Source organism: Molossus molossus, unplaced genomic scaffold, assembly GCF_014108415.1.
Source record: "Molossus molossus isolate mMolMol1 unplaced genomic scaffold, mMolMol1.p scaffold_m16_p_14, whole genome shotgun sequence".
Taxonomy (NCBI): Eukaryota; Metazoa; Chordata; class Mammalia; order Chiroptera; family Molossidae; genus Molossus; species Molossus molossus.
In genome coordinates this window covers 5,522,366-5,537,192 of record NW_023425349.1, presented here as the reverse complement: position 1 = coordinate 5,537,192, position 14,827 = coordinate 5,522,366, and the positions used below count along the sequence as shown (strand labels likewise).

Below are 14,827 nucleotides of genomic sequence, written 5' to 3'. Positions count from 1 at the left end.
CTTACTTCCAAACCAAACCAAGGGAAATGGCCATCAATCAGTAGTTTCGGTAGAGTGCCAGGGCGATGGGAGAATCTTTAGGGACGGCCATCGTTGCCTGCATGCCCACACACGCAGGTGCAGCTCTGGGTACCAGGAAAGTGGCGTGAGCAAACAGTGGACGCAGCGAGCGGCTGAGGGAGGGGACAGGGAGAACTGTACGTGTGTGCGGGCGGCATTTCAGATAGGCTGCCCTGGGGTGGGGTTTGCGGAGCCCTGGATAGAGGGTAGATGTGAACCTGAACAGCAAATGAAAGTGCTGTGACGTGGGAAAGGGCTGGAGATGCCAGTGCCGTTTGAGTGAGGGGAGGGATGAGGCCAGGGCTAGACACGGACGGCTTCCCAAGCCACAGGGAGCATGACGGAAAGTTACTGGAAGACTAAGAAGGGAAGTGACACAGACTGCTTTGCGTTGTCACAAGACCATGCGGACTGACACATGCAGAATGTACTGAATGGGGGCAGAAGGGGGCGGGGCCGGGGAAGAGGTGGCTGCATTTGCCTAGAAGAGAGCAGGTAGTGGAGGGAGCGAGGGGGAGCTGGACCACAGGGCAAGCCTAGAAGCAGAGATGAATTTGGACGCTAAGCTAGGCCAGCCCTCCAGGTGAGACGAGGGACTGCACTGGGGTGGACGTAGAGGACGTGGAGAGAAGTGTTCGGATTCACAGTTCCTGAAGGCAGAGCCAACAGGACTCGATATTATATAGAAGGGATGTAAGGGGAAAGGAAGTCCTAGATGCCCATGTTTTTTTACCAGAACCACTAGGCTAAAAGGGAGTGCCATTTACTGACTGGAAGAAATGCAGATTGGAACAGGGCTGATAAGGGGTTTGGGGGATCCCAGGTTGTTTGGATGGGTTAACATGGCACAGCTCTGAGGTAGCATTCTCACTGTTGCTGAGCTCCGGGCCCTCCACTCACAGTCGTATGATGAGTTGGGTGAGACACAAACGTTAGTCAAGGAATTCTCACAATTCTTAGCTGAAAGGAAGTTCTGGCTCCAGCTTACAAGGGGAAAATATAAACTCAAGGTCGCATTTCAAATCCATGAGATCAAAGACAGAATTTAAGTATCCTGATAACTATGTTAGCCCATAAATGACAAAAGAAAATTTCTTTGGTTCACCAGACTAATTGTTTTGCAGGCAATAGAACCACAGCGGTGACAGGGCCTCAATGAACAGAAGACAAAACAACACGAAATGCACCTTCTAGAGATGCATTAATCCAGGTGCTACTCATTAGTGTGCTGCAATCAGTGTGACCATGGAACAGACCAACAACTAGAAGATCAAAGGATGCCCTGCTTGTGGATTCACTGAAATAAATGCAGTAACCAGGAAGGAAGCACAACTAGAACACCCACTGCTCCTTTTCCAGATCATGAATCTAAAATCTGTCCTAGTTTTCATGTTTTCTGTCTACAGGGTCTGGCCTTGTACCAGAGTATCCAAAGTTGAATCTCAGTAGCACAAAATCAACCAGATTAGTAATAGATTAGTAAATAGATTAGTAATGTGCTGGGTCATATATTATATTACAAATCATATATTATAAATATATATTTACTGTAGTGTTGGGGGTTTGGTGGATGAATAAAAAGTAACCTTGAGGTATGTATTCTCGCGTCCTGGCCGGTCGAGGATCAAAGTATGCATGAGAATAGATAAGGTATGCATGTTGGGTTTGAAAAGCCACCCTGAAAATATCAATCAAAGGATGCATGATTAGGGCTGGAACCACCCTGAATGTATAGTATACATGTGAATAGATAAGGTATGCATGACGGGATGGAAAGCCACCCTAAAAGCACCCAATGGGCTTATTGCCCAATTGTGAATGTATTTATTATGTTTCTCCTTCAGCAAGAGACAGCTGAAATAGGAAGTATGCTAGGCTTGGCTGTAAGGTCAGCAGAGATGCCTAAAACACCACGTAACCTGGGGAACCACTTTGCAAATAAATTGAGCTGCATCCAGAGATCTGAAGCATTTGCTCCCTTGCGATGCTTCCCCTCACTCCAAGCCGTGTCTGCTTGTAGCTCATTGCATTGCAACAACCTCCGGCAGGCCGAGAGAGTCGGCAATTTATATAATATATACAATATCATATATTATAAACTCCTTTTAGTTTTTGCTTTCCTTCACATTCAATCTTATCTATTTGCTGTAATCTCTTATTAAAAAAAAAAAAAAAGTTCGCCCTGGCCAGTTTGGCTCAGCAGTTAGAGCATCAGCCTACAGTTCAGAGAGACCTGGGTTCGGTTCTTGCTAAGGGCATGTACCTCGGTTGCAGTTTGTCCCTGGCCCTGGTTGGGGTTGTGCGGGTGGCAACTACTTGATGTGTACCTTTCACATCGATGTTTCTCTCTCTCTCTCTCTTCCTCTCTCTCCCTCCCACTATCTGATCCAAAAAAAAAAGTTCTAAACATATTGGAGTTAGCCCATGCCACAGAACTGCCTTATAGAAAATAAAGTCTCTTCACAGTTCACAAACAGGGTCTGTCTAATACTTAATTTGAAGAAGTGTCATAGCCCAGCTGGTTTGGCTCAGTGGTTGAGCTTTTAGTATCCATTTTTAAACATTTCTGAAACCTCAGGGGAAAAAATTTAATGGTCATTCTAAATATTGTGGAGTCTTGTAAGCATTCCTTGAGGTTTAAAAAAATTTTATGAGTCTTTGAAGGTATTGTACAGGGTGAGGCAAAAGTAGGTTTGCAGTTGTTCATATAGAAAATACTACAATAATTAATAAATAATAATACAAGAATAAACTCTGTTTCACATACTCACACTGCGAACCTCCTTTTGCCCACCCTATGTAACTGTTTCCTCTAACTCTTTAGATAGCCACTGCCAAAAGTGATTCTGCTCCTGGCCAGCATTTCATAATAAACACACTTTCCACCTGCTGGGAGAAGCTTACTTGGAGGTTCCCGTAAATGCTGGCCAGACCTCCCGATTCACCTTCCGGAGCTGCAGTCACCACAAATCAATCCCTCATATGCGGTGAGTGGCGACCACTGTGGAGAACCCCAGACAGACTCGAAGGCTGGTGCTGAACCAATCAATCTCTCTAAAGTTCTGTAATAACTTAATGCAAACATTGCTAGTGAGAGTGTTTATGCTGGTTTTCATGGAGGAGTACCTCTAACAGCCACTCTCATCTCAGATAAGCCAACTGACAGCCACCTGGATCATTTTTAGTGACTTGGAAATCTCTTCTATACTTCCGTTAAAGAGCATTAATCATATAAATGACTGAAGTTTAATCAAGAATCATAAATCATGTATTTTTTTTTCCTTTATTGATTTTAGAGAGAGAGGAAGTGAGAGAGTGAGACAGAAACATCGATGAGAGAGAACACTGATTGGCCGCCTCCTACATGCCCCCCACTGGGGATTAGGCCCACAACCTGGGCATGTGCCCTGACTGGGAATCGAACCTCTTGGTGCATGGGTCGATGCTCAACCACTGAGTAATGCCGGCAGAACATAAATGATATATATTTTGACCTGATATTCTCATTCCTGGGAATTTAGCTTGGAAAATAACCTCCATTCCACACATGAAGAAAAGAGCTATAAAAGTAAAGAATTCACTGCAATATTGTTTTTATAACTAACTAACTAACCAACTAATCAGAAACTGGTAATAGCCCATAGATGAAATAATAAAGAATTAGTTACATGCATTATAATAGAGTTAGAGTAATATATAGCTATTAAAAGTCTAATTATTAATTTTCATGCAGAAGCATGGAAAGTACTTATGATATTAAATGAGAGATAAAGAAAAATGTAAATTATATTTATACTAGGATTAATACTCAATTTTATATATGTATATAGATATAGAAATAAAATGTATAGACATATTTTAATATATAAAATGTATAAAAATATAACAGCTATTTAGAAAAATATATATATATCACATCTCTATACCTATCTCTATAAATACCTGTCTACAATGACATTCAGAAGAAAATTTAGAAAAATTAATAGTTTTATATGTAAGGATTGTGAGGTTTTGTTCTTTAATCCAGAGTTTTAGTAATATTTTTTTTAAATGTTGGCAACCAAGAAATAAATAATGGCACCCCACACACAAACAAAGGAGACTAAATAAAAGAAATACAGGTTCTTAATTTTATATGGTCAACTTAAACAGATAATGAACATTGTATTCACTATAAATTTATAACAATCTAGGAAAATCAAGCAAGTACAAATTTTCCAGTTTTTATACATTAACACTAATCATGTTACCTTAAAAAAAACCCACTGGTTTTCTACTCGTTATCACTGAACACCAACGAGTCCCAGACCTTGTCACAGAATACAGATTTACTGACATTTAGGTTTGTCAGTGAAAGACTGAATACAAAGCAGAGGAACTGCACTGTGCACTTGGATTTATATTTACCCAAAGAAGGGCCACTGATTCCATCATCTCTAAACAGAAGGTGAACATCTTACAAAAAACAAACAAACAAAATAACCAGTTGCCAAAGTAGAGCCCACTAGGTGTAGAAATTAAGAGCCTTCACCTTGGGCCTCCCAAGTGCTCCTGCTCCCTGATGCAAAGTACCGCTGGCTCAGACACCAGCCAGAGAAGAACCTAAACACTATGCTTTTACAGGCGGCAAGTTAAGAATCTTTTTTGAAGAATTTACTTCTTTTTTAAAATGTTTTTATTTTTTAATTTTTTGTTTTTAGAGAGAGGAAGGAAGAAAGAGAGAAAGAAGCATCAATGAGAGAGAAACATTGATCGGCTGCCTCCTGCACACCCCCACTGGGAACGGCCTGCATCCCGGGCATGTGCCCTGACGGAGAAATCAAACCAGTGACCTCTCAGTGCATGGGCGATGTTCAACCACTGAGCCACACCAGCCGGGCTAAAGAATTTACTTTTGAAAAGTCAACATCTTTTTCATAAAGACAAGCCTGCAGATTTGTGTCAGGACAAACACTGGCTATTCCTGTTATTGTGTGAGTAAGCGCACTGTCATATGAATACAGCATATGTGGAAACTGCTGCATGACAAAGATCTTTTCTCCTAAAAGCATGAATAGCTGTTTTGGAGATTTGAAGGCTTAAAGATCAAACAGCTGGCTCACTGTCATGCTATGGCCCCAAAGGCAAGGAGAATATATCCATCTCTCCCACTACCTACCTTTCTTCTACTTCCTTTCACACTATACAAAAAGAGAAGGAAACGTCACCTTTTGAATAGTGAGCTATTTTCACCATGCAGACTCTTGTTAGAGATTCATCTATTCAAATAGCAAAATCTAGATGAGAAATAATTCCCTACTAGCGTTCTGAATGGAAGTTGGAAATATTCTATGCAGCAAATGTGAAATTGTCCCTTTGGGCGGACAGGATTCCGCCACTGTATCAAGTGGCCCAAAAGGTATTCTACTGATGGTTAAGAATGGTACTTAAACAAGACATCATTTCTAGCCAAACATGAGAAATAGTAGCTAGACCTAAAAATGCGGCACTTGTAGCAACTATCACAACGGCAATTACATAGTTATTTTGGTCATTATTACTTAATGTCTTCTCCATTTCGGCAGGAGCCCCATCTGTTCGTACATCTCCAGAGTACTAAAAGAATTCTTGTGAGCTCAAATGTATATGAAAAAAACACATCACTGACCAACTTTGGTACTTTATTACTAACAGATTATTATGCACCTAGCAGGTGATCAAAGTGCAATGATACAAATCACAGTTTAAAAATAAATCTCTTAGGGCAAATCTTTGACTATGAATATATTGTATGTATATTTTTCTCTCTTGTTCACAATAAAAGCCATGAAAAGATTTTAATGGTGCTAGGAGAAACAAAAAGGTCCTCTTCATTAGATAGCAATGAATGAACCAAGAAATCAAGTGGGTGGAACTGAGGTCATCTTTCTGGCGTTTTTAAACTCCTCATAAGCATTTATTTTAATACTGTTTATTCCACACAGCATACCCCATATTATATTGCTTACTCTTGTATGTCTGATATCCTCAAATACATTTTTTTAAAATATCTTTTTTCTTTATTGATCTTAGAGAGAGAGGGGGAGAGAGATGGAAACATCGATGAGAGAGAACGTCAACTGGCCGCCTCCTGCATGCTCCCCACTGGGGATTAGGCCCACAACCTGGGCATGTGCCCTGACCAGGAATCAAACTGGCGACCTCTTGGTGCATGGGTCGACGCTCAACCACTGAGCCACACAGGTTGGGCTCCTCAAAAACATTTAAATTCCTCAAAGGAATTAATATTCTGGGTTTCAGAGTGTCTGAGGGGCCCTGGAAATTGTAAGGACCTAGAAACACTTTCTAGGGACAAAGCCCATAATTTTTATACAATTCTCAAAGCTGTAAGTTTAAGACCCACCATTTGTGATTCTATTTAACTTTAACGTTTCTACGGATGTTCCCCTTATCTTTGGTCCATCTCTTCGAAAGAAAAAAACAAATTTCGTTACCGATTTTCTTTCCTGCTTCACTTCCTGGACATAGCGTGCTAAGCCTGCGATGATCTGTGAGGTCAAGTTCTCGGAGACGACTTCATGCTGCCCCGCGTAGTCGTTCATTTCGTTCAGGGTGGAAAGGAAGGCTTTACATGCTGTGTACCTGCGGGACAGAACACACACCACGCCTCGTAAACGAGGTCACATCCGTGCGCACGCTGCTTTACACAGGAGAGTCATTAAAACCAGGTTAATTTGCATCAACCTCCCACAGGATCCTGACAATTCATTACACCCAAAAGTGTTTTCATCAAAACGGCTCAGCATTAATTACAACAGAAACACTTTTCATTTTGTGAAACAATGTTCTATGCAGGGCAACAACTGGCTTTGTGAATGCTTAGTCCGAATATAAACCAAAATACATATACATACTCTATGTGTGCATGTAATGGGTATTTAGATCCAAATTAGAGACATAATACTCTGGGACTGTCCATGTGAAGATGTCTTAGTCACTGGACATATATCTTGGATGAATTAGTATGAACAAGATTCTTAATATTACAAAACCAAATCAAGACTGCAGAATACACAATCCACACTTCTTGTATTTGCTTAGATTATTTTCCAAGCTTTTCCCAATTACCCAAATTGAAACAATCTGCAAAGAGGTCTAGTGACTCATCACTGAGTAGGTTTTTGTTTTTCTCTCCCCCAATTTAAAAATGGACACAGATGTGAACAGAGAGTGCAACCTGTTTTTATAGGTATCTGTCTCTCCTTTCCCTCACAGTCATCACCAATGGCGCAGAGCTATTACCACCTCATTATCAACAATGGACAGACCTGTATTCTTCTTCCTCCTTCGAGTTCTTCTTAGGTTGGTATTTCTTCGAAAGATTCCTAAAACAAAAAATGCGGACATGTCACCTCACCTAGAGAGAGACTTAAGAAATCAGGGATGACAGATGAAGTTAGTGTTTTTTTAGTAAGATAAAAAAAAATAACTACAAAATTTCCCAAGCTGAAATGCATGATTTTCTTCCATCTTCCAGCGCGTGTGATGAAGCTCCTGTTATGAGGGACTTGGATAGCTTTGAGTCTCTACCTCCCAGGTGGAGCAAATGAGAACAGAATGGTGGTTGCTAGCTGGCCACTGACCTGGCCATGAAGACCCAGCTTGGTTTCCCTGGCGAGTACAGGCCACTGTGTGTGTTCCAGGTGGCTTCCACGTAGCACGGAGCTGAGGGCAGTTTCCTTACCAGGCCACCATGCTCGTGTGAGTGTCTTCAGTTGAGCATTACTGCTCTAAATTCAAGGGATGCAAATGCGCTGTGTCCCATTGTTTAAATTAAGACTTACAGGGCCAAGGGCATGTGATCAAGGCTGGGTGCCTGCTCCCCCAAAAAGCTAATGACAAGTGCCTGTGAATAAGTCTTCCAAGGCAGTAGAGACAATTTTGGGGCTATGTTCACGCTAAGATCATTAACTAGAAGACCTTTTAATTTTAATTATTAATTATTATTATTGTTGTTATTTTTAGAGAAAGAAAGGAAGGGAGAGAGACAGAGAAAAACAACAAGAACATCGATTTGTTATTCCACTTATTTATACATTCACTGGGTGCTTCTTGCATGTGCCCTGACCAGGGATCAAACCCGCAGCCTTGACGTATCAGGACAATGCTCTAATCAGCTGGGCTACCCGGCCAGGGCCTTAGAGGACCTTTGAAGCCGCCTCAATGAACAACACACTTCGATGAGCCAAAATCACTCTTGCCTCTCTTCCTAACCCTACCTCCAGGTCAACAATGCAAGTGCTCTGCTCAATACTCAGCTTAAATTGACACAAAACCCAAGAAGTCGTCATGAGAAAACAGCCACGCCTCACTGCCACTGGCGCCACTGGCTGCCGCCGCGTGGGTCCTGACTGGGGAGCCGTCGTGGGAGAAACAGCAGGAGGCTGACGAGGGTCCGCAGTGGACTGCAGCAGGCAGGCAGCCGCTCAGCATTCACTTCCCTGTTTGTGGCCTGCTGCTATTCCTCTTTTCTAGTAGCTACCTTCATTTTCCACATTTTGTTTTTCCCATTTCCTCCCAAATCTACAGATTCGCCTGCAAAACATGTTCAGCCAGCCCTGGCCGGTTTGGCTCAGCGGTTAGAGCGTCGGCCTGCGGTCCAGAGAGACCCGGGTTCGGTTCCTGCTAAGGGCACGTGCCTCGGTTGCAGTTGGTTCCCGGCCCTGGTTGGGTCATGTGGGTGGCAGCCACTCGATGTGTCCCTTTCACTTCGATGTTTCTCTCTCTCTCTCTTCCTCTCTCTCCCTCCCACTCTACCTGAACAAAAAATGGAAAAATGTCCTCGGATGAGAATTAAAAAAAAAAAAAAAAAGTGCGACCATAAATGTACAATTCTGATCATGGTACATTCTGCAAAATGGAAAGGGATTTCACCACTAACGGGTGTTACTAGATGACATGAGAGGTAGTGGACTCTAGTAAAAAGGACACTGCTCTGGGACTCCAGAGGTCACTGTGCCTGAATTGTGTGACCCTGGACAAACCAGCAAGTAAGGCTGCACTTTCAGTTCCTCATCTGTAAGTTGGGGAGGGGGTGGGGTAGGGTAAGGGGTCAGATGAAACTACCTCTATTGTTGATTCAAGTTTGGAAATCCCAAGATACTATTTAACACTCAATAGAACATCTATTGACGCAATTATTTAACAATAATCTGTAACAATGTAAAAGTTATAATTAGGCAAACTGAGGAAAGAAGAATGTAATTGAAGGTTGCTATCAGGTGAGTTACACTTAACCTGTGTCATGTTTCCTCTGCTGATGTTCTGGATAAAAAACACAGTCTGCCTAATAAATCTGATTTTTAAAAAATATGGAAAAGCAATATTTTCTTAAAGAATGTGCCTTAGAGGAAAAAAATGCAAAAGAGAGAAGTCTTATATGTTGAAAGCACAGTACAATTGGGTTTATCACAACCACTCCTTAAAAGGTAGGTTTAGTAAAAACATGGAAGACTATACAACCAATAGATTCTTTTCCAAATTTACTTAGAGCAGCATTTCTGAGAGAGTCAAGTATGGAAAATGTCCAGCACACAAGCTGTTCTCAGCACACGGTTTTAAATATGAACCATTTCTTCTGCTAACTATAACTTACAAATTGAAAATATCGCTTCTGAATTCAAATCCTATATTAAAATTCTTTCAAAGCTTTAAAGTTTTTTTAAAAAAATTTTTTTTTCTTTATTGATTGGAGAGAGAGAGAGAGAAATATCGATGAGAGAGAACATAGATTGGCCGCCTCCTGCATGCCCCCCACTGGGGATCAGGCCCACAACCTGGGCATGTGCCCTGACTGGGGAATCTCTTAGTGCATGGGTTGACGCTCAACCACTGAGCCACATGGGCTGGGCTAAAGTTTTTTTTTAGCTTCTAGTTCTTAGCAGCCACACAAATAATTTCTAGTTGAAGGCAACATAACTTGAACAGAACCAGGTGAAACCACCTTTCTTTATAGTTCCCATTAACCAGTCAGACCCTAAATGCGATTGGAGACCCGTGGTGGGTGACACCCTATGAAGACCATCAGGGTCAGGGGACGAAGGTAGCATCTACAATGTTCAAATGCTTCTTAAGGGCACCAATGAATAATCCACTCTATACAGGCCAGCAGAAATCTAAAAGCTTAAGAGGTCTGGAAGTGAATTCCAGATCTAAAGATATGTCTCTCAGGGACCACTGCAAAAACAAAAAACAAAAAGATCAACTTTCATTTCTATTCTCTGAGACAGGCTTATTTGTAGGAGGTTATTTTGAAAAAACAAGCTAGCCAACAAACCACAAAAAACATCTTTAAATTTATGGGATCTTCCGAAAATTTTTAAGTGTTTTACATCCTTGAATTGCCTTTCAGAGAGGCTAATTAAAAGGTAAGAGAGAGATATCTGACCTTTAACAAGGACATTGCATTTAAACGTGCTTGATCCTAGGAACTGAAGGGAGGCTTTTAAAAGGAGACACTTGGGCCCCATTCCAAATGCTCTGAAATGGAAGGTCCAGGGTTGGGTCCAGGAATGTTTTGTTTTTTTCTCTTTGATTTTTAAAAAAGCTCCCCACAAGATGTCTGGAAAAAAGAGGCAGAAGAAATTCCAATGAGAGAATTGTGCTTTCCCAGTGAGAGATAAAAATTAACACAGGAAAGTTTCAATAGCAGCAAATAAATCAATGAAGAAAGGTATATAACCTTAGGCTACGCGCTTTGAAAAGCGGTGACAGGGGTGACGGAAGATTCTGGGGCAGCATGGAATGGACAGTGGTTGTACCCTTACTGTCACTGGTAGTGAGTCCATAAAACCCTGATGCTGACGCAAACAGAAATGAACTGAGGGCTAAGGAAGTACTTGGGGACAGTGACAAAATGCTCTGGGAGGAAGACAGCCAGGCTGACCACCCCGGTGGTTCCAGAACATGGGCAAGAGCAGGAGCTGGCCATGGTGGGGGGAGGGGGGAATCACCCCAAACCTAGGATTCCAAGGAAGAGGAAACACCTTTGACCTCATAGGGTAAACCCCCAAACAGAACCTCCAACAAAGTTTCTATCCAGAAGAGACTCAAACCAGGCCCCTTCCTCCCCCCCTTTTTTTAATCCTCAACTGAGGACATTTTTTCATTTTTTTGTTCAGATAGAGCAGGAGGGAGGGTGAGGGAGAGAGAGAGAGAGAGAGAGAGAGAGAGAGAGAGAGAGAGAGAGAGAAAGAAACATCGACGTGAAAGGGACACATAGAGTGGCTGCCACCCGCACGACCCAACCAGGGCCGGGGACAAACTGCAACCGAGGTACATGCCCTTAGCAGGAACCGAACCCAGGTCTCTCTGGACCGCAGGCTGATGCTCTAACCGCTGAGCCAAACGGCCAGGGCCCACCCTTCCCCTTTGACAGAGAAAAGACCCATGGTACTGGAAGCAAGAAAGGGACCTTCAACTACACTATCTGAGCACACGGAAGCCCTGGTGATGCTTAAGTAATGACAAAAGCAGGCTTGGGCATCTGCCTATGAGGTTTGCATGCTCTATCTCATTAAGTCCCCTCCAACAACCTTATAAAGTGGGAATTCATATTATTTACATTTTATAGGTGAAAAGATAAAACACAGAGAATAACTACCCAAAGTCAATGGAAGGATGAAGACTGCATCCCAGGCACTGGGAGTCTACAGTCTGTCCACTGAGCTACGTCACTAAACAGTCCATGTTAAATATAAGCCAGCTGAGAAGATATGATGTGTAATATAGAAAGAAGAAAGGGAGGAAGGACAGCAGGAAGGGAGAAAAGAAGGGGTAAAAAGGGAAGAAAGGAGGGAGGAAGAGGAAGGAGGAAGGGAGGTAGACAGGAAGGGAAGAAGGGGGAAGAAGGAAGAAAGGGAGGGAGGGAGAGGATGACAGAGAAAAACCCAATGTCGAAGAAAACATCCAAGGAAAAGAAACTAAACCAAACTCCTTCAAAATATTTTACACTATAGACAGATTTAATAAAAACACAGAGCCAACAAGAGCAAGAACCCTCAGATTATAGAATAAAACAGAGTTGGACTAAAAGGGAGACTGCAAGCTAAGAAAAGGAATTAAGAACTAAAACACTCCACTACAGGACTAATAAATAAACTAGGCTGGCTATCAAATTTAATAGAGGGAAGTTCTGATATCATCAACATGTGAGAAGCAACTAACATAATCAGAAATAAGATGATCTAAAGAACAAGAGGAGAAGAACATAAGGAAAACTCGTATCACTGAGGTATACAGACCAAAAAATAAAATAGGAAAAATATTTAGATATAATGGAAGGAAGTTCCCCTGAAAACAATGAAAAATTGAACCTGCATATGGAAGGGCTCTCTAAAAAACTGACAGAATGGTCAAGGACAAGGCCTAGCCTGGTGAAGTTATCAAACTGCTGCGAGAAAGAGAAAAGGTCTTCACAAGTATTCTTTAAAAAGCAAGTCACCTACAAAGAAAAAGAACCTGGCTGGCCCCAGACTCTGCCACCAAAACCTAACGCAGCAACAAAGTTTGGAGAGAAAGGAAGTGCAGAACCAGAGAACGGCCAAGTTACCTTGTTGCCAAGGCTATTGGCACTCAAAACAGAATGAAACCAAGGATTAGGCCACCAACTCTTATTAGGGGGACCACATCTTTATTTTCTTGATACTAACAAGAGGAGAAGCTGTGGTAGAAGGAATGGTGGTGAGCGTAAGTCTATATTTAAATACAGAATGAAGACAAATTAACTGTGGAAATCATGTTACAGATCAAATTACATAATTCAATTAGAAGAGGAAGCGAAACATGTAAATAACTTTTTTTCTCTTCCCTAGCAGTGAGTCAGTTGAGCCTGCTCAAAATTACAACATGGAGCTTTTAAGAAAGCAAGCAAAACAATAAGGGCATTCTAAACGTTTTTCATAATCTTTTTGCTAAATCTTATAAGAGGCTGTTTAATATTTAAAGTTCAGCAAATCCTTCTGTTTCACTTTAATGTCCCTTCTACTGTTAAAGTAAATTTAAGTGTAACACCTTGTATATACAATGTGCAACATATTTCATAAAATGGTTTCTACGTAGTTACCCTTTATTTACAATGAGCTCCAATTGAAAAAAAAAAAAAAAAAATTTGACCGGACATGAATGGTTCATCGAGAAGAAAGTATAAGTGGCTGAAATGTATGAAAACATACTCAACCTCATTCTACTAAGAGAAACACAAATTAACATTCAGACTTCCCAATTCTTACTTGTCAAATTGGCACAGATAAAGGAGACTGGTGACAAGAAGCACTGAGGGTCAAGATAGTGGCACTGCCACTGAGTATCAATGGTCACAGGCTCTAAGGAGGGCAACTTGGCAAATTCTACCAACCGAAGCGCTACTTTTAGGAACTTATCCTCTAGATTTGCTTGGCCAAGTGTATTCTTCAAGGTTATTCATTGCAACTTTATTCAGAGTGGCAAACAACTGAAAAGAATCAACACAGCCAACAATCCAACACAATACTGTAAAGCTGCAAAAAATACAAATGAACCTCAGAACAGTCTCCAGGACACAGGAAGGCAAGTGCATACTGAATGCTGGGGAAGCAAGGAAGAAAACGTACCCTTCTTTGCCTGTGTGTGTGTGATATCTCTCTGGAAGGACACATAAGAGACTGATAACATTTACTGTCCGTGGGGATGGGGTAACACACCAGCCATGTCACTGTACACCATTCTGTATCTCTGGCATTTTGGAATTTTTAAGCACATGCATTCATTATCTGGTCATAACAAATACTTTAGTCTTTTAGAAAAAGAAACAGTTGCCCTGGCTCGCTTGGTTCAGCGGTTAGAGCGTCAGCCCACAGACTGATTCCCGGTCAAAGGCATGTACCTTGGTTGCAGGTTAGATCCCCAGTTGGGTCATGTGGGAGGCAACCACTCAATATGTCTCTCTCACATTGATGTCTCTCTCTCTCTCTCTCTCTCTCTCTCTCTCTCTCTCTCTCTCTCCTTCCTCCCTCCCACTCTATCTAAAAAATCAATGGAAAAATATTCTTGGGTGAGGATTAAGATAAATACATAAATAAATAAAAAGAAAAAAAAGAAAGTTGCTAAGGGCAATCAATAATTGGTGCTCTTATATAGGGCACAGAAGATGTTTTAAAATTATATTAGGAACTGGACATTATGCAGTCTTGAATAAATAATAACTCTAACAGGGATCAGCAAATTTTTCTGTAAAGCATCAATCAGTAAATATTTTAGACTTGAAAATGGGTCAGTCACCAGGTTTCTGTTACAACTATTCAACTGCCACTGTTTTGCAAAAGCAGCCACAGGAAATACATAAATGAATGGATGTGGCTGGATTCCAATAAGACCAGGCAGTGGATGGATTTGGCCATGGACTGTGTAGTTTGCCAGCCACTGATCTACAGAAAGCAAAGTCTTAATCATCATCTTATGTCTAAAATAAACTGGCCATTTTTTCCTTCAATCCAGAAAAATAATTATTTAATGACAGATATCTCCCCAAAAAGATCATGTTGATTTTTCAACATCATACTGACATTTCAAGCAACTATTTGTTGCATGTCCTCCAGTCACATTGGCCTTTCCGTCCCTTGACCATGTTGCCACCTCAGGACCACTACCCTTGCTGAGAAGAGCTACCCCCAGACCCCTCCACACAGGCCTCCGCCTTAACCTTCAGTTCTCAAGCAATGGGATTTCCCTGGCCAGGCTTGCTAAGTGACCC

The 14,827-nt window shown here is 41.6% G+C and overlaps 1 protein-coding gene across 7 annotated transcripts in view; it reads right to left on the bottom strand.

The window, feature by feature from the left end:
- The window catches only part of FNBP1 (formin binding protein 1), a 129,685-nt gene that overhangs the window by 64,243 nt on the left and 50,615 nt on the right, over positions 1–14,827 (bottom strand). For 6 of the 7 annotated variants that reach the window (XM_036261036.1, XM_036261032.1, XM_036261031.1 and 3 more), the window contains 2 exons: positions 7,368–7,424; positions 6,534–6,681 (listed from right to left, as the gene is read on the bottom strand). In XM_036261036.1, the coding sequence (XP_036116929.1) occupies positions 6,534–6,681; positions 7,368–7,424 (205 nt within the window). Of the gene's footprint in view, positions 1–6,533; positions 6,682–7,367; positions 7,425–10,486; positions 10,661–14,827 lie in introns of all 7 variants that reach the window. The other variant, XM_036261035.1, reaches the window with a different exon arrangement.